The sequence below is a fragment of the Ctenopharyngodon idella genome, chromosome 10 (genome assembly GCF_019924925.1).
Source record: "Ctenopharyngodon idella isolate HZGC_01 chromosome 10, HZGC01, whole genome shotgun sequence".
Lineage (NCBI taxonomy): Eukaryota > Metazoa > Chordata > Actinopteri > Cypriniformes > Xenocyprididae > Ctenopharyngodon > Ctenopharyngodon idella.
Genome location: NC_067229.1, coordinates 39,794,719 through 39,815,239, shown reverse-complemented (window position 1 = coordinate 39,815,239; position 20,521 = coordinate 39,794,719). Strand labels below are relative to the sequence as shown.

The 20,521-nt window shown below is 37.5% G+C and overlaps 3 protein-coding genes across 3 annotated transcripts; 1 reads left to right on the top strand and 2 right to left on the bottom strand.

Moving 5' to 3' along the window:
* Positions 1-781: 781 nt before the first annotated feature.
* On the bottom strand, positions 782-7,077 carry rad51c (RAD51 paralog C). Its single transcript, XM_051907887.1, has 9 exons — positions 6,845-7,077; positions 6,469-6,712; positions 6,164-6,321; positions 5,853-5,986; positions 5,617-5,748; positions 5,047-5,113; positions 4,902-4,962; positions 4,281-4,341; positions 782-992 (listed from the first exon to the last, which is right to left on the bottom strand). Exons 1-9 carry the CDS (start codon positions 6,960-6,962, stop codon positions 882-884), a joined length of 1,086 nt encoding a protein of 361 aa, XP_051763847.1. The 5' UTR covers positions 6,963-7,077; the 3' UTR covers positions 782-881.
* Positions 7,078-8,106: 1,029 nt separating this feature from the next.
* On the top strand, positions 8,107-9,830 carry atg101 (autophagy related 101). Its single transcript, XM_051907892.1, has 2 exons — positions 8,107-8,419; positions 9,125-9,830. Exons 1-2 carry the CDS (start codon positions 8,168-8,170, stop codon positions 9,527-9,529), a joined length of 657 nt encoding a protein of 218 aa, XP_051763852.1. The 5' UTR covers positions 8,107-8,167; the 3' UTR covers positions 9,530-9,830.
* Positions 9,831-10,352: 522 nt separating this feature from the next.
* On the bottom strand, positions 10,353-19,849 carry zbtb21 (zinc finger and BTB domain containing 21). Its single transcript, XM_051907866.1, has 2 exons — positions 19,367-19,849; positions 10,353-15,603 (listed from the first exon to the last, which is right to left on the bottom strand). Exon 2 carries the CDS (start codon positions 15,596-15,598, stop codon positions 12,506-12,508), a length of 3,093 nt encoding a protein of 1,030 aa, XP_051763826.1. The 5' UTR covers positions 15,599-15,603; positions 19,367-19,849; the 3' UTR covers positions 10,353-12,505.
* Positions 19,850-20,521: the final 672 nt, after the last annotated feature.

Here is a 20,521-nt window from a genome sequence, read left to right as displayed (position 1 = left end):
CACATAAGCATAAAGCGTTTAAGTCAACTCTTCTGCGGGATGTCTAAACTATCCATTGCCAGCCAAGGAAATATGAGGTGAAGTGCTCATAATTTATCTTTGTGCTGATGTAATGCTGGCTTCCCAACGTACAATTCAATTAAAGTGATGAACCTCACACATACACACTGGGAGTGAGCTGAACCTGGATGATATACTGACATTGAACAGGAACAATCTGCGGCTAAATTATTACTGTTACTTGGAGGTGAATGTGAGCGGTAAACTCTTTATCTTCATACTGTCACTCATGCAACAAGCAAGACAGAAAGTCATCCTGATGTGACCTGTACAACACAATATACACAACAACACCTTCTCACTGGGTTCATTAGAGCCAAATTATTCAATACACTGTTACAAATTTAGTTAATTGCATATTACGGCACAAAGTTTTGGCTCATGCAATGTAAGTGACATGATTAACGACTGGTGATTGTCAATTAGTTTGACTAATCGCTAGCACTTGAGACTGCAGAAAAACAATTTTGCATATATTATGGACAGGAGATTAACTGGGAAAAGTGGTGGGGAATAATAAATGGCAAGAATAGCTTTTAATATTTTGATAAATATATGGCCTATAACCTGGTCCGTCATCCAATTTAAGTTGAAAAACTTTGGAATAGCTTTACATTTTCATTATTTTCTCCTGAATTGTAACACTGTCTGATTGTCTGGTGGGAAATTTATATCGGTGAGCCACTAATACCACAATAACACAAATAACTAAAGGCCAACAATCAATATACTATATTTTATTATATTAATAACCCAATAACTAATTATTATTATTTACATTTATATACATATATAAATATCTGTACATTCCTGACAGATCCTCAAGACAGATTCTCCAATCGAGGGCGTTTGCTGTAGTTTCCTGAAGGAGATGAGACTGCAGATGAATCTGTGTGTCTGGGTTCATCTGGGGCATCCCTGAAACCTTGGACCTGGGTGAGATCATATATAGTAGAAAGATTATGATATATATTATATATTTTCTATATAATAGAGTGTGTGTGTGTGTATATATATATATATATATATATATATATATATACACACACAGTGGGTATGGAAAGTATTCAGACCCCCTTAAATTTTTCACTCTTTGTTATATTGCAGCCATTTGCTAAAATCATTTAAGTTCATTTTTTTTTCCTCATTAATGTACACACAGCACCCCATATTGACAGAAAAACACAGAATTGTTGACATTTTTGCAGATTTATTAAAAAAGAAAAACTGAAATATCACATGGTCCTAAGTATTCAGACCCTTTTCTGTGACACTCATATATTTAACTCAGGTGCTGTCCATTTCTTCTGATCATCCTTGAGATGGTTCTACACCTTCATTTGAGTCCAGCTGTGTTTGATTATACTGACTGGACTTGATTAGGGAAGCCACACACCTGTCTATATAAGACCTTACAGCTCACAGTGCATGTCAGAGCAAATGAGAATCATGAGGTCAAAGGAGCTGCCTGAAGAGCTCAGAGACAGAATTGTGGCAAGGCACAGATCTGGCCAAGGTTACAAAAAAATTTCTGCTGCACTTAAGGTTCCTAAGAGCACAGTGGCCTCCATAATCCTTAAATGGAAGACGTTTGGGACAACCAGAACCCTTCCTAGAGCTGGCCGTCCGGCCAAACTGAGCTATCGGGGGAGAAGAGCCTTGGTGAGAGAGGTAAAGAAGAACCCAAAGATCACTGTGGCTAAGCTCCAGAGATGCAGTCGGGAGATGGGAGAAAGTTGTAGACAGTCAACCATCACTGCAGCCCTCCACCAGTCGGGGCTTTATGGCAGAGTGGCCCGACAGAAGCCTCTCCTCAGTGCAAGACACATGAAAAAACACCTGAAGGACTCCAAGATGGTGAGAAATAAGATTCTCTGGTCTGATGAGACCAAGATAGAACTTTTTGGCCTTAATTCTAAGCGGTATGTGTGGAGAAAACCAGGCACTGCTCATCACCTGTCCAATACAGTCCCAACAGTGAAGCATGGTGGTGGCAGCATCATGCTGTGGGGGTGTTTTTCAGCTGCAGGGACAGGACGACTGGTTGCAATCGAGGGAAAGATGAATGCGGCCAAGTACAGGGATATCCTGGACGAAAACCTTCTCCAGAGTGCTCAGGACCTCAGACTGGGCCGAAGGTTTACCTTCCAACAAGACAATGACCCTAAGCACACAGCTAAAATAATGAAGGAGTGGCTTCACAACAACTCCGTGACTGTTCTTGAATGGCCCAGCCAGAGCCCTGACTTAAACCCAATTGAGCATCTCTGGAGAGACCTAAAAATGGCTGTCCACCAAAGTTTACCATCCAACCTGACAGAACTGGAGAGGATCTGCAAGGAAGAATGGCAGAGGATCCCCAAATCCAGGTGTGAAAAACTTGTTGCATCTTTCCCAAAAAGACTCATGGCTGTATTAGATCAAAAGGGTGCTTCTACTAAATACTGAGCAAAGGGTCTGAATACTTAGGACCATGTGATATTTCAGTTTTTCTTTTTTAATAAATCTGCAAAAATGTCAACAATTCTCTGTTTTTCTGTTAATATGGGGTGCTGTGTGTACATTAATGAGGGAAAAAAATGAACTTGTGATTTTAGCTAATGATTTTAGCAAATGGCTGCAATATAACAAAGAGTGAAAAATTTAAGGGGGTCTGAATACTTTCCGTACCCACTGTATATATATGTATATATATATATATATATATTAGGGGTGTAACAGTACACAAACATGATGGTATTAAAGTAATACTTCGGTATTAAAGTCATGGTTCTGCACGGGTTCGGTACAGCAGGGGGGAGAAAACAAAACATAAAATTGCTTCTTTTTTATTAAACAGTGGTTTATTGAACAAATTGTGTCTCTCTCTTTAAATAAATTCAATTATAATTAATATTTTCTTAAGGATATATATTTTTTTATCTCTGCTAATGCTGTAAACTATATACAGGGAGCCCTTTCTTGCACATTAATATAATATTAAAGATTCAAATTACCAACAGAGCCCAAACTATTACATTCAGTTGCTATTTATTTTTAGATATAATAATCAACAGTTACAGTTACTGTCATAACTTGTTTTCATGACAATTTTTTTAAACATATAAAATAATTAAGACTAACAGATAAAGCAACAGGTAAGTAAATATAATTAATATATAAGCTATTATAGTGCATATATTTAGTGAAATGCTCCCCTTTAGAGTTAATTTCTTTAGTTAAAACTAACATGCTGTGGACAATAAATGACTTGCCTGAGGTAAATGTAATGCTACGTGAGATATTATTCTCAAGCTGTTTTATTGATGTTTTTCCATGGTTAAAACACTGGTTGAGAGATTACACACATATCTAGGGCTGTGTTCCACTCCAATTTTAGACGCACTCGCGAACTTCCCTAAGCACTTCCCCTCGGGGGAATCCCTGCCGCAATGTGTTCCGCTTCGTGAAGTGGACGAGGGAAGTTTATATGGACAGACCCTCATCCCCTCAATATTGACAGAGGGAGCGAGTTTACTCTGATGTACACTTCAAGCAGCTCTATATCCCACAATTCAATTTGATTGTGACGTAACAGCAGATTGCGCTTAACTAAAGTGTATGATATATTAATTATTTTGAGAATGAATCGCATAATAGTCTATAATATGTTAATTATGTTAAGATTCAATTGCATAATACTTGCAGCTACCTTATGTTCACAGTCAAAGTTTATACTATTGGTATTTTGTTTCATTTGTGAAATTTTATTTTTCTCCAACAGCTCATATACCTATAGGATTTTATATATTTTCTCCAACAACGTATAAGCATATAGAATGGTGCATAAAACAAATTCATAAGTAGAAAAGGGGTCAGTAGAGGGCACTCATGCAACGTAAGCACATCCAAGTCCACAAGACTGAGGGAAGTTAGCGAGTTAAGGGCATAAAAATTTGGAGTGGAACACAGCCAAAATTGTCTGTTCTTATTTTGTGCTTTTCCGTTTGTGGTGGATAGCAAACAGCGTTGCATTACCGCACGCGCCCCCTTCTGGAATGAAGTGTGGATCGCCTGTGACTGACTGTATTAGTCGTCTAACTGCATGAAATGAACTGTGTCGTTCGTACCGTACGGTTCGGGGCGAATACATGTAGCATTACACCCCAAATATATATACATATATAAGTATATAATATACTCCTCACTGTTACTGATGTTTCTGTTACTATTAAACTTACTGTAATTTGATATTGAATTGTGGCCTCCATTTGACTTGGGGACTTGTACAGGGAGGCAAGCCTAAGCACAAAGCGGACAGGTGAGAAAACCATATAATTACTTGTTATATCATTGCACAATGCACATTCTCTTCCACTCTGACCTTGTCTGTTGTGTTAAAAAAGCAAGAGGGTCTGCGGCTATTCAAATGCAGGGAGGCTGAACTGTACAGTCAGAGGAAGACCTTCAACTTTATAGAAAGAGGCGAGAGAGCAAGATGGAGATGCTCTCTGTGGCTCTCGGCTGCCTGCTGCTACAAAGTAATAGACTGGCAGGTATGCAGGATGCATTATGAATAAGGTCTGGCTACAAAAGGCAAAGCAAGCTACTTGTTCAAAGTGATTCATTCCATCACCCACGGAGGTGAAGGGTAAAGAGTTTATGCAACATACTCTCGCTCTCGCTCTCTTTCTCTCTCTCTCTCTAAAAGACACATTTGGCTGAGAACACTACAGATGTTGGCTGCTTTTTTTATTTTCTATAGCAACATTTTGCTGTGTCAGGTTGAATGGACTAAAAGACAAAAAAAGCCACAATAAACACCTTCCCACACAATTAGCAAATTAAAAGTGTCTGTTTACCTTCTCAGTCCCTCCCAATGCAGGATGAGCCTCTGCGTCGCAGCATGACCCCAACTCTCACCTAAAGTGTGAATTTTAATTGTTAGGATGGTGACTATGCAAAGCAAAACAATGCATGAATGCACTCATATCTGTTATGTCTTACCTAATGCAGGAACCAGCTTGGACTGGCCATTTGAAACTCTTGTGGTCATCTGATTGGTCAAAACAACCTAAGAACACATAGTAACTGAATTAAATTATTTTAATTAAATTGTATATATATTTTAACATTATATATTAATATAAATTATTATAAATATATATATATATATATATATATATATATATAAAATTGGCACAAAATGTGGCACATATTTTTGATGATAATATAGCTTTATTTTAATATAGCTTTTGATGATAATATAGCAAAGTTTGTGTTTACATAATGTATGTGTGTACTGTGTATATTTATGTATATATTTATATATGTATATATTTAATATATAGTATATAAAATATTCATATATATATATATATATATATATATATACACACGTGAAAATTTTTTAAATATATACATGCATGCAATTTATTAAATTCAATTTTTATTAAATTAAATTTTATTTATTTAAATTTAAACAAATATGAGTATTCTGCAAAAAAATAATTAATTAAATCCTAGATTTGTCTGCTATTCACTATTGTTTGTTTCTTGATATGAGGTGCTGAGTACCGCTACACTGTGTTGTGTTGCTAGTTGGATGAGCTGCTGGGCAAGGCCGTTCAGGAGGCGCGTCCTCTGAGAAAGATCCTCAAAGTCATGGCGAAATGGGAAGGCAATGCTGTCAATCACTATTAACCGCACCTATGATTGGACATGTAATTTATGAGCATCTAAATAGCAGTAATATCACTGTGCTGAGATATGTCCTTAGCAGTGGTCCTGATTTCCTTTTTTTTTTTTTTTACCTCAGGATGCTCAGACAGGAAGTCAGGTAGGAGGTAAACCTCAGCTAACAGCTCTACATAGTCATGGCAACGGACCAAGAAGAGGTTGGACAGGATCTTCTCGACAGTAAGTTCCTCTAAAGCTTGTTTCTGTTCTAAGAGGAAAAGAAAAGACAGATTATTCGACAATTACACATTCTGTGTCTCATAAATGAATGAAAATTCTCAGGTAAAGCTGATCAGTATTGGGCCTGTAGAGTTCATAAAGCTTTTTCTCTGAATATACGTACACATTTAAACATCCCAACTTAGCTCAGCTACTCAAATCAGACCTGTATCCTCTGCTAGAAGGGTGCAGTGCTGCACAGCTGCCTCCGCCATATCAGCAACCCGCTGCACCAAGAAACTGCCTTCTGTGTCTACATACAGTGCCTTTCCTCCCAGACCTCCGAAACACACAGGAATCTGCACATCCACAGCCAGCTGCATGCTTTGAAATAGGAAAAACAAGTCTTTTTTGAAAATTACAAATACACTTTTGAAACTATAGTAAGCTACATTATCAACACAAGCATGTGCCACATATTACCAATTTTAAGAGGCACTGATACATTTTCTAATCTGTTTCCTCCCATACCATAGCTGAGTCTTTCCAACACCAGGGGCCCCACAAACCTCTGTGGTCTTTCCCACAGGCACACCACCTCCAAGGGCATCATCCAGGCCAGAGCAGAATGTCACAATGCTCCCCAGAGTCTGCTCCTGGTGCAGAAGATCCAGGGCTGTTAAGCTCTCTGTTGCCGCCCTCTGCTGGTGAGGCTGGGCATCATCCCTCAACATCTGCAACACCTCCACTGCCTCCTCTTGTGATATACCTGCCTCTGCGAACGAAACAAGCATGGATTAAACCAAATGTTATGAAATTTACTTTTCAGGTAATCTGTAGTTATTGTGATGCTATTTTCAAATTCAAATAAAAAAAAATTGAGTTGGGTTTTTAGTGATATAAATACCTTTGCAGAGCTGAAGAGGACGCATGTCAATCAAGTCTGACGCTACTTGGAAACCCGCATTGATCAGTTTTACCTTCACTGAGGGCGCCAGGGGGAGGCTTGGCACAGTCCTGTGCATTTTCAATACTAGCGTTGACAATGATTTAAAAAAAAGAGGCCGTTTTAGACTCGTAAGTCGGTACTATGTCAGTTTAGAACAGATGACAGCCTCAACAATGTAGTACGCAAGCTTTTAGTTTTAACCGCGTAAAATCTACTCTTTGCTAAATTCACTTCGCTAAATGAAAATAAATATAAACCATTAAAATATAAACATACGAGGACTTATATTTCTTTACGCATATTTTTTCTTCCTTTTGATACTCCCTCCAGAACAAGAGACGACACCGTATGGGAAAATGCTCTTCAAAATAAAAGTCCCAAGACGCCATTTACACATTTCTCGTTTACGAGTACACGTTAACAAATGTTAAAATATTAATAATTAATATAAATTACTCGTGTAATTTCTGTAGTACTGCGAAGGATTTGCGTTTATTTTTTCATTGTATTACAGGCAAAGATATGGATTGATTAAATAATTTTACAACTGAGTGGAAGTGGCGAGAAAAGGCATATTTGGTGTTTATTATTTTTATTTAATTTCATACATACCTTGGAAAGGTAAGATTGTAGCATGTGATAATACGATTAAATATAAAAATCGATATTTGTTTATTATTATTATTATTATTATTAATATTCGATTTATTATATTCTGGCACCTTTTATTTTTACATTTTCTTACTTTATTGTTTGCATCATTTAACCAGTTATACTAGTAAAACGTTCACTATATATTGACTGAGCTAAAGAGAACCTTAAATTAAATATTGCTAGTACGATAATGTAAGTCCAATTCTTACTACTGAACCTTTTATTTTAGCTAGAACCAACCTTTGTGATTTTTAAACGCCCAAAACTAAAATGTCCCTTATCCCGCCCTGTAATTTTGACGTATGTTTACAAAACAAAAGCACCCCATCGCAAGAAAAATAAAGCGCATCGACGTTTCGTAATTAAGGTAAAATATTCTATGAACGCCCTTTAGAGTCTTAAATTACATTTGATATTCATAATTATATTGTTAAGTCCATATTTTATTATAACTTCGATTCTTAGGCTGTTTCACTCAGTCTAAAGTGGCGCAACTCAGCGCTTTTTAGAAGCAGAACAGCTGAAGGTGTTCAGCTCCGTGTCTATTTGACACATTTGAGCTCAGATCAACGGATCAAAAGAAAGTCCTTTTGTTTTAATAGCTGTAGAACCGTGTTATAGACCATCATGAACTGTCGATCAGAGGTCCTGGAGGTGTCAGTGGAGGGCAGGCAGGTGGATGAGGCCATGCTAGCCCTCCTGCACACGATCCTTTTGCACCGCAGCACAGGCAAATTTCACTATAAGAAAGAGGGTACGTACTCCATTGGCACAGTGGGAACTCAAGACGTGGACTGCGACTTCATCGACTTCACATTCGTGCGAGTGTCTTCTGATGAGCTGGACAGGGTTATCAGGAAAGCGGTAGCCGAATTTAAGGTACTTTTGATTACAATTCTTAAAGGGTTAGTTCACCCAAAAATGACATTTCTGTCATTAATTACTCACCCTCATGTCGTTCCACACCCGTAAGACCTTCGTTCATCTTCGGAACACAAATTAAGATATTTTTGATGAAATCCCGAGAGGTTTTTTATCCCCCATAGAAAGCAATGTAAATACCGTCATTCAAGGTCCAGAAAAGTAGTAAAGACATCGTTAAAATAGTCAACATGACTACAGTGGTTCAACCTTAATGTTATGAAGCGACGAAAATACTTTTTGTGTGCAAAAACAAAACAAAAATACTGACTTTATTCAACAAATTCGTCTCTCCCGTGATTCTGCTACGCTGTTTACGTTCAGTGCTTCCAAATTCTACGCTGTACACGTGAGCAGCACGACGCGTGCTTACTTTATCATGGTACCACCACACATTTTTTGCAAGGGGGTGTGTAGTAAATATTTAGTAAACTCTGTATGTACATAACTTTGTGTTATTGTCAAAAAAAAACAAAAAAAAAACTAATTGAAATGTCATTTTTCTCACCCAGTAAAAGCTAAATACTAATAAAACATATTTGCATAATAATAGATTGAATAAACTATTTATATAACAAATTCATATTCCAAAAGTTTCAAAAAAGTAGCAGCGATCTTATTGTTGTGAACACTTTTTATAACCACAACCTTATTCACACCCAGGATGCTCTTGGCAATTCCGGAAGTGATGGCATGGGTCAGATCTCTTTGGAGTTCTACCAGAAGAAGAAGTCACGCTGGCCCTTTTCCGATGAATGCATCCCTTGGGAGGTCTGGAGCATCAAGGTGAACGTGGTGAACCTGGCCAACGAACAGGAGCGTCAGATCTGCAGGGAGAAAGTTGGCGAGAAGCTCGGCGAGAAAGTCATCAACATCGTGGAGGTGATTAACCGGCACGAGTATCTTCCCAAGATGCCCACACAGTCAGAGGTGGACAATGTGTTCGACACGAGTTTGAAAGACGTCCAGCCTTATCTGTACAAGATCACGTACCAGATCACAGATTCTCTGGGCACGTCAGTGAGCACTACCATGAGGAGGCTGATCAAAGACACGCTGGCATTGTAAAGAATGTGACAGTGAAGCTGCTGGAGCCTGATGATCCTTGGACATTTATGATGATCTTGTAAAAAAATAGAAAATCACATTACATTGGTCTTTAGTGGGATTTAGAATAAAATCACTACACTTTTCCTGTATAATAATGGTATCCACTATCTTTGCATCAGCTAATTCAGACAAGCATATAATTCAGTTACTTTTGTTGTTGTTTTTTAATAAACCTAATTATGCACCCTAAATTATATCATATTGTTCTTTTTAATTTGTTTGCCTGGATTCTTTGTTACCCTGATAAACACATAAATTTAAGAACAGTGTGTGTGTTAGTGTTCTTGGAAAATGTGATGTGTGAGAACAATTGCAAACTGTTTTATAAATATCACCATTAGGCCACAAGTAGGTATTTTTTCCCCCCATAAATTCACTTCAATTCCAATGACATCTTTTAAAGTCTGCTCATAATTTGATTTTTATAAAAAAAAGCAAAACAAAACAAAAAAAAACATATTGCTGCATATTTATACCATTTTTACTTCCCACATTAAAATATTCTTATTTTGCACAATTTAAAAATTATATACATACATATATATATATATATATATAAAATGTGTGTGTATATATATATATATATATATTATATACACACACATTTTATATATATATATATATATATATAAAATGTGTGTGTGTGTGTATATATATATATATATATATATATATATACATACACACACACTAGAAAAATGTATTATCCAATGACAATACTTTTTGTAAATTTTGAAACTGACACAACGTAACTATGTAGATGAAATAAACACAAGTTCAGTTACACAGTATTGATATTTATTTTATAAAGCAAGCACAGAAAACAGTAGAAAATGCTTTAACACGAAAACTGATACAGTTTTTAAAGCCACATTAGGACAATTCAAGTGCTTACAAATATTAGTTATTGCAGTGATACCACAGGAATACCAAAAAGGATATAATTTTCATAAAACAGAAAATGTTGTACAAACAAAGACTATAAAAATGTGTTTTGAGGATTAAGCGTTCTGTTATGTCATCACTATTCATTCAGTGTCATACAATCTTTCAAAGAACCATATTAAGAAATTTATCAATTACTGAAATGATCATTTTATTATCGGGACACATGTTGATCTGCTAATAATATGGTTTAACTCTTAACCCTAAACAAAAAGCTGATGTTTAATGTCATGTAATACTGGGAACGAAAGTAAATGCAAACTAAATCAGGTATTTCTATCCTGGGTATATAAATGGCCAGCTTATTTATTAATCAATACCTTTTTTGGGATAAGATCAAAAGGAATGTATTACAGTTTTATCCATCAAAATATAGATTAAATGACAGTAGCTGATGGAAAATGCAAAGAGCAAGCAACATATTTAGATTTTGTGCTTAACAAAGGCCACAAGCTTGCTAAGCCAAACATCCCCTAATGTAAGGGAAGAAGACTTCTGCTTAATATTTCAAATACTTGCTAAATATGAGAAAAAATATCAAGAAATAAGATTACTGCTTTCCCAGACAGCAACATAGTGTTGGCCTAGATCCAGCCCACATCTGGTACGTGTGGATTCCACACGGGCCAGATGTGGGCTGGATCTGTGCCAACACCATGTAACTGTCTGGGTTTGTGCTTTAATATTTTAGAATTAAGATCTTCTCTGGGTCATACTGTCACAGAAAAGGTCCACTGAACATTAGGAATGTCCAACCATTCAACATCATTGCATCAAGACTTCATTAATCACTGAGTACGGAGTTCTGGTAAGTTGAGCTTACACTATGGTAGAGCTCACAATGTACTGATACAGTACTGATACAGTGTGAAAATCTACTCAAACTTCATCTCTACACATTAATGAGAAGTAATTTCCACATTTACTGCATGTCCTGTACAACAAAAGTATTAGAAGATCCACATTGCAGGCACACACTAAACTGCTTAAAGAACATCAATCCAAACCTGCTAATTGTACACATAAAGCCTTCTATTTGTTCAATACAATCACTGAATATTATCCACAACCTCTAAACAAAAATACCATGAAAGTCTACATAACTGGCAAAACACATTAACAGAATACTCTTAAAATGAAAAATACAACTTAACTAGCAAAGTTGAAATTAAATTATAAACATGTTTTCTTCAATGTTCACAAAGTTTAATGTAAAGTTTGATACATACCATTTTAGTCTGCTTAAGGTTTGCTTTTTATATGGTTCTTAAATTATCAAAGTAACAATTTAATATTAATAGCTTTAACAACATAGGCAGGGCTGGATTGTGCATGTAGCAGAAAAGTCTAAATAGTTTTATTCTGAAATACTTTTTCTTATTTTTCCTCAACTTAAATGGGGCAAAAATAAACTTAAAGCTATCATTTTAGGGTATAAAAAGGGAATTAATTTTTTGTTTTGGATGTGACAAATCCATCTTTTCTGACTAAAAAGCCATGTCTACACGAGCATGTGCTTTTAATAGAGAACAATGTTTATTTGGAATTGCTTGAAAGTGCTAAATAACAGCATAAAGGCCACTAAAAGAAGAGAGGTGTACATGGTCTGCGTAACATCCCAAAAAATTAATCACACGTTTGTTTGCAATAATTCAAAGAAATTCATTTAGAAGAGTTCTTAAGGTGAAAGAAATCAGTTAATTATAACAGTCTTTCTTGATCACTGAACAATAAACTTAAAATAAAAAAATAATACAGGGAAATGCTTTAGAAAACAAATGTGTTTTAAGCAACTCTTGGCATGCAATCCAAGATGCATTCTGAATACTGTTTATAGAAATAAGATAAGTATGATCAAATGCTATTAATAAATCCCTGGGTTTAGGCTGCAAGTGTGTACCACAGTAAATCATGTTTAAAGGAGAAATGGTCCAAGTTAGTTGATTCCAATTGTTAAGGGCTACAAATGTGCAACTGCGTTTAGCACTCTTACGTATGGCTCTGCTCGTGACTCCACAGACTGAAGGCTGTCTTAAATGTCCGGTGACAGAATTTGCACATGTACTGGCGTTTAAAGGTGAGTGCAGAGAGGGTTGGTGCATGGTAAAATAGTGTGTCAGATTCCTGAGGGGTGATAGTTTTGTCTGTGCTGTCGGACTTGGCTTGCGAATGTTCCCCAGGCTCATCGTCACCAGTCTTGTCTTGCTCTGGCTTCTTGAGTTTGGTTGACGGTGACGTGGAGCCTCTGGGTTCCTCCTCTGAGGCGTCCACCCCAGAACAGGTCGCTTTGAGTGGAGGTTTTTGAGAAGTTGGAGGTTCAGGGATGGAAATTGTAAGAGGTGGAGAAGGAGATGGAGAAGACGGAAGCCTGTCGATCTCTCTCATCCCTGGCTCTTCAGGTGTGGACATGTGGGATTGGTAGTGGCTCCAGAGGCGGAAGTTGGTCCTGAACGCTTTGTGACATATGTGGCAGATGAAGGGTTTGATATGGCAAAGCAGTTCCTGATGTCGTTCCAGGTCTTTGTGGCTGCTGAAAAGCTTTCCACACTTCTCACAAGGCCAAACGCCCGGTTCCTCGGATCCGGTGCTCACGTTATCCTTGGCTGATACTGCTTCCTCTTGAGGTTCCTCTTTGACCTGCAGCTCCCCTTGACCGTGAGCGCTCAAGTCCTCTGGGACATAAGATGATGAGTCTTCAGAATCATACATGGGTGGAACCGATGAGTCGCTGTACACTGCTTCCTCTCTAGGGTCACGTATCAACTCCTGAGAAGTGGGAGCATCTCCGAGAATATTGGATGATTCGTCGTGATTGCTCTCCTGGAGACTGAGAGTCAACTGTTCCTTTACACTCATCATATTGTGATTGTGAACCTCCACCTGATGACGCCATATGCTGAAAGAGGACTTAAATGTGCGCATACATTCAAGGCAGGTCAGCTTTTTGTACTTGCAGTGAGCTTCGTGGTCTTTCTTGACGACCGTGTTGGAGAATCGAAGTCCACAGTATGGGCAGACAGTAGCATACCTGCAAGCTCTCTCATGGTCTTCTAATTCAGTCAAAGAGGGCAGTTTGTCATTGCAGAGTCGGCAAGAAAATACGTCCTTATCTTGGTTTTCTTTAAGATGTGCCAACTGCTGCTGCTGTTGTTGCTGCTGCTTGTATTGAAGGTCTCTCTCAGCATCTGTGTCAAGGTTAGCTGGCTCAGCGGAGTGTCCCTTCATGTGTAGTTTTAAGTGTGACTGGAAAAAAAACATTTTGCCACAGTAGGGGCATCCGTACGACCTTGATCGCCTGCTTTTCCTGCCAAAGGGTTGTGACTGCAGGCCTTGCTTGGTTCTCCTGAGCTTCATAATCAAGGCTTTCTTTATCTCCCGCTCTCGGACGATATCGATTAGCTTCCTCTGAAACTTCTCATCCAGGACCGAATAGGAACTGGAGGAGGGTGCGGGATTTTGCACTACGCCGTGCTGGGTTTGGCAGTGAGTCCAGACCTTGAAGTTTGTGTGAAAGCGCTTATGGCAGATATCGCAAGCATACGGCTTCTCTGGGTTGTGGTACATGTTCACATGGCGATACAGACCTGCATTGGACCTGAAAACCTTCAGGCAGTTCCAGCACTTAAACATTTTGTTTGGCCGAAGTTCTCCAGGTTCTTCGTTACTATTGTCCATGTTAGAATTGTAAGGTACCTCATCAAATGTGCTTTCCTGATGCAACAGATGATGCTCATTAACAGGCCTGGATCTCTTAAAGGACATGTAACTACCATCTATCTTACTCTTCCTCTTCATCGAGGGAGTGAAATACCCTCTTGGACCTTCATCGTAATTTGCCTGAAAGTCTTTGAAATTTACTGGCAGGTTGTCTCCAACAGTAATGCGAACAATTTCAGAAGGGTCGGCAAGGGGACTGCTGGGCTCTGCTTTAATTCGGAGTTGAGTTGTTTGAGTGCCGACCATCTCGTATGTATTTCGTTGTCTCGACCTGAGAAGAAGTGACATATCTTTTGACACCTGATCCTCACTTTCAGGAGACGGCGACCTTGCTGTTGTGGCCATTAACTTGACCACAGACTGTTCTCGACTTTGTGAGTCCTTTAGCTCCAGAGCTGGAGAAAAAACAGGAACTGGACTATCCATAGACAATGATCTGCGTAGCAGACTTTTAATAAGTGGCCCACTTCGGTCTACAGTTTGGTTTCGTGGACCTTGATGCTCACCCGCTGGTCTGGAATCATCCGATGCATCCATTCTTCCATCGATGGTGGCGTCAGTTTGATCTGATTGTAGGCTAGAATGCTGTACAGACTCGCTGAATGACACTGAGGATGTTAGTTGCGGCCTCGTAGATGGCGATCGGTATTCAGTTCGACGTCTCAGTATGGATGTTGGAGAGGAGATGATAGATCTGCAGTCACCATCAACTGTGCTTTTGTTTAAATTTCTGCTGTTGGAGGTACTGTTTGTCTCTTTTTCATTTGGTCTGATGTGTCCTGAGGATTGGCTCTGATCACTGAAATTGTGTGTGAGCGAGGGTTGCTCTGTGACCTGTTTAAATGGTTTTCCCTGAAGACTTGAACTTTTCCTTGGAAACATATCCATGCTAGGCTGCTCGCCCTGACCTTGATGTACAATTACACTTCTCTTTTGATAAGCGCCATCCTCCTCCTCAGAGAGCAACATTCGTTTTCTCGACACACAGTATGACGCCTGAGGTCTTATAGACATGATGTTGGTTAGAAAGGGAATGCCGAGGCTATAGCCCAGCTCCTGTATTGCTGCCAGACTGCATTTTTCCACGAACAGAGAGGATGAGTAGATGTAGTTTAGCACAATCTCAAAAGCATCAGCCTCACAGAAGTCAAGTTGAACAATGGAGTGGTTCTCCGAGTCCCTTCTGGAAAACAGAGACTGGAAATACTCACTGCAGGCTGCAAGGACGCTTTTATGGGCCTGGTACTGCTGATCACCCACTAACAACACGACATCACAGAGCTGCCCCTTCAACCGCTGCTCATTGAGGGCACCCAGCAGTGAAATACCATGGGCAGGGTTACAGTAGTGCCCCAGGCTCTCCATTTTGGCTTTGAAGGGGAGTAAAAGAAAATACAAATTTAGTGACATTGTAAATTCGTTATAACAGCGATTTAAAATGAGTTACATTAAAGGGATAGTTCACCCAAAAATGAGATTTCTGTCATTAATTACTCATCCTCATGTCATTCCACACCCATAAGACCTTCATTCATCTTCGGAACAGAAATTAAGATATTTTTGATGAAATCCGAGAGGTTTTTTTTATCCCCCATAGAAAATGGGGGTAATTACCGTCAGTCAATGTCCAGAAAGGTAGTAAAGACAGTGCTTCCCACACATAGACTTTACTTGGGCGGGCCGCCCAGGTATATTAACGGCTGCCTAAGTATATTTGAAGACACACTTTTGCTTTTATTATTTTTATCCTCTTAGACTTTTGTATCCACCCGAGATAATGAAATCACCCGCGTTCGATTAACCAGTGGAAAATCTCCCCTTGCCCTACATGTTTCATACCTGCTAGTTATGTGTGGACGAGGACTGTTTACTCCCGCTGACATTCCCACGTGCGCTGCAGAGACGCGGTGGATGTGACTTCAGACTGCTTCAAAGTTATTCCTAATTAATGAATAGCGCAAATAATGCCAAGCGATTGCTACTGAACTCAAGTTGATGAATTATGACAACAGTATATGCATTTCAAAATAAGAGTCCCTGTGTATTTCTGGCTTGTTTATAATTAAAAATCACACGCTAAGTTTTTTTTTTTTTCTTCTGGGAATTATTGGTATTTTGGTTACACAATAAATTGTATTTAATTTGATTTCCATTTAATTCAAAGTAAACTATTGTAGTCTCTGGCCCCACAGGAAGAAAAGACTAAGAACATTTGACATATTATTCAATATATAGATTTTACTAGTATCAGTAAAATTTCTGTCCCATTCAATGAGAGACACACTATATTACAAAGCAAGGAGAACTCTTAAATGCTGTAATTTTGCATAATTTACAATGCATAATAATGCATAATATTAGTATGTAATTAAATGTAATAGTAGCCTATGTAATTAAAATGAATTTCAATAAATAAAAAATATTGTTAAAAATCACACATTATTTGTTTGTCACATGTAGTAGACCATTTTTGTGCCGTGGGTAATAGCAAGATTTTTCATCTGGCTACCACCGCAAGTATATTTCAAACCTGTGGGAAGCACTGAAAGACATTAGTAAAATAGTCAACGTGACTACAGTGGTTCAACCTTAATGTTATGAAGGGACGAGAATACTTTTTTTGCACAAAAAAAAAAAAAAAAATTACTTTATTTAACAATTTGAACTGTTGTCATACGCAGTTGACGTAGTAAACACAGTGCAGGCTTCTGTGTTTGTGTCCGAATGCCGCCTCAGTATTGGCCGATGCTGTATACATGAGCATGCATTTGATGATGCATGTGATCGGACACAAACACTGAAGCGCTGAACAGCATTCACTATGTCAACTGCGTACGAGTCTGACAGGGTAGAGAAGAAACTGTTGAATAAAGTTGTTCTTTTTGTTCTTTTTTTGCGCACAAAAAGTACTCTTGTCGCTTCATAACATTAAGGTTGAACAACTGTAGTTACATTAAATATTTTAACGATGTCTTTACTACCTTTCTGGACATTGAATGACGGTAATTACGTTGCTTTCTATGGGGGATAAAAAAAAAAAACCTTGGATTTCATCAAAAATTGCTTAATTTGTGTTCCGAAGATGAACGAAAGCCTTACTGGTGTGGAACGACATGAGGGTGAGTAATTAATGACAGAAATGTCATTTTTGGGTAAACTAACTCTTTAAAATAATCTTGGTAACACTTTAAAATAATGTCAATTCATTAACAGTAAAATTCATTAATGCACAATGTATCAAAAACTACAATTTTTTACAATTTTTTACATCATTTTATATGTTCATTTATAAATACACTGTCCATTGTTCATTTATGTTCACACATAATACATTAACTAATGTTAATTTATAAAACTTGAAATTTTAAAAATATGTTTAACATCAGTGTAGATTAATAAATGCTTTGATAATGATACTCAATGCATTAACAATTGATAAAATATAATCTAACTGTAAAGTATTACCATAATCTTATATATAAATAATAACTTAAACATTAAAATGCTCGGAATTGCTAAGATAGGCACACAACAGTTATTGAAACATCTGGAAACACAAAATCAATTGCATTTTTTTTCTTTTAATATTCTTAATATTTAGCCTTCCAATATTGTCTTGAATAATATAGCACCTTGGAGTCAAAAGGGTTGAGAACCACTGCATTACAGTCCACATTCCTGGGCCCAGAAAAAATGGGCCAAGACCAAAATGGCTAAACACTAAGCTTTTAATTGTCTTAAGCACAAATTATTGGTCAGGAAATTAGCTAAATGTAAGCAAATGCGCTACTTAAAAAGCCATTGCTGTCTCAGAAAAACATAGTTGGTAAAATATAGGAAGTTGTGTGTGGAGTGATGAATCACAATGAAACACGAGTTGCATGGTGATGCTTCAGAGCGGTGTCCTTGAAAATCTGCTAAGAAATATAACAATAGAATATCATCTCTACCACAGTAACGCATGGAAGAAGAGATGTCATTGTGTGAGGAGCCTTTTAGCTGCTGGTATTGATGAGCTACTTCACTGTGAAAAGTCATTTAATGCTTTGGAGTAAAGGAGAATATTGCAGAACGGCTTGCTTCCCACAAATGAAAAGTTGTTGAGCATGTGTTCATAATTTCTTTGTGTAACAAATTATGTCCGCATAATTTGGTGTTTCATTGCATTATCACAAATAAAACAATTGACTCCAAGCACAACTACGCAATACGCTAACAAAATCTTTAACAAATTTTAATAATATTTGAATAAAGGGTAAAGATGTCAAATTTCACAGGCCGGACATCACTTTTGGCCACTACTGTACTGTAATGTAAAAAAAAAAGCATGCAACATATACACTGTACAACAAGTTGCCTAATTTGTAACATTAATTTATTAATACATTTTTAAATAGAACACGGTTACATAAATGAAATTTAAAAACAAATCATGGCTGTAAACACAACCAGAGGAAAAAAAAAATGCATATTTACCTAATTTGCACAAGATAAACAATAATTTATTATTGAAAACTAGTAATCTGTTAAACAACCTGCCATTGTATGATTACAATAAGCAAATAAAAGTAAAAAAATGCAGTAATCGGGCCTGCCCAGTGTCTGCGCATGCGCATAACGACCGCTGATTACATCATGTCTAACGTTAGTTACAGTTGGTTTTACAGTCTCTGCCTGAAGAGACTATTCGCTCATGAAAACGAGTGAGTATGTTTACATTAAATGATTTCGCTAGATAATCCTTCCTCTTAATCTCGAGTTCCATAAAACCATTTGTTGATTCACCATTGCCAAACTGTGACCATATTTACCAAACACGTCACAAAATACAGGCAAATGGTTGTGTTTCTTCACTCTACTATTCTCAAGATAGGAAATGAAACGATTAGAACACGCGTCTGTGCGCGCGCGCGCGCACACACACACACACACACACACACACACCCTCTCCTGTCACCGACTGCGCAGACGTCGCATCCTGCACAACAGGCTGAGAGCAGCCGCTTATGTCAGGGAAGAGAGAGAGCGAGAAAATTTCCTCGGCGTTACGTCAGGAAACACTGATTTTACCAAAACAACATCCAACTACTTCAGTTAGACGATGGAATAAAGTTGTTCAGGATTTCAACTCACCCTAGTTTGGTGGCTTTGAATGCCGCGGAGCTCCGACACTGGACTTTGTTTCAGAGTTGCGTTGAGCATGAAGCAGTCGTGATTCCATCCATCTTGTATTTGACGTCATCCCACTCTAGGGATGAGGTCATCGCTAAGAACGCTCGTCACGTGTGCTGCTCTCTGATTGGCTTCTGTATAAGCTGTGGGCGTTCACGGAGGAAATGAGCGGAGGATGACGGATTGATAAACAGTTGAGATGAGTTCGCACGTATGCATACGCTTATTAAGGAAACAGGCAGCATTTTGACATTAAGTATACATATAGAAATCAGCACTTCTAAAGAAACATGTTGCCATTCCCCTGGAAGTGATTATTTAACCAACATGTATTTGTTATTTAATCCACCGTTTAATAACAGGGTTGCAAAAACTTGAAAGTGTTTTTTATTGCACACAATTTGTTGTGTACGTTTTATTTGTAAAAGTGAGAGCCGTAATTGTATTGAATTGGAAAATAATTTTGATCTGATTAATAGAAATGATAAAAATAATATATTATTAAAATATTATAATATTAATCATATTAATAAGTTATCAAAATAGCCTAATAGTTGCAGCACTAATAATTATATTTTGCAATTTTAAGCTACAGCATATCTAACTAAACAGATTAAATTTGCTTATGATGTATTTTTGTGCTACAAAATTCTGTATATGTGCACACTTATCAAGGTGAATAACTAATAACTGCACATAATTCTAGAAGATCTGGGTTCTTTTCCCTTTGCAACCAATTAAAATGACATCATTAATAAAGTCTGTCAAAGAATCACGTTGTACTCATTATATCATCTTCCTAAGGGAGAGTTAAATTGTGTTTACCTGTACACAAGCCAAGTTAACAGATAATAAAGTGAAACTGCATGAGGCAAGCTCAAAATTATCACATGGGTTTTTGATGTTTGTGTAGGAAAATGTTATGCATATATCCAGGATTCCCATCGTTATGGACAACGTGGAACTATTAAGGATTTTTACAATTGTGATTTTCAGGCCTGAAAAGTATGGGAAGTTTAAAATATCTTAATATCTCAAAATGATGGAAATGTGTTTAGTGAATAATATATATTTAAAATTAAAATATCAAGATGCTTTTTTGTTTTTGTTTTAAAA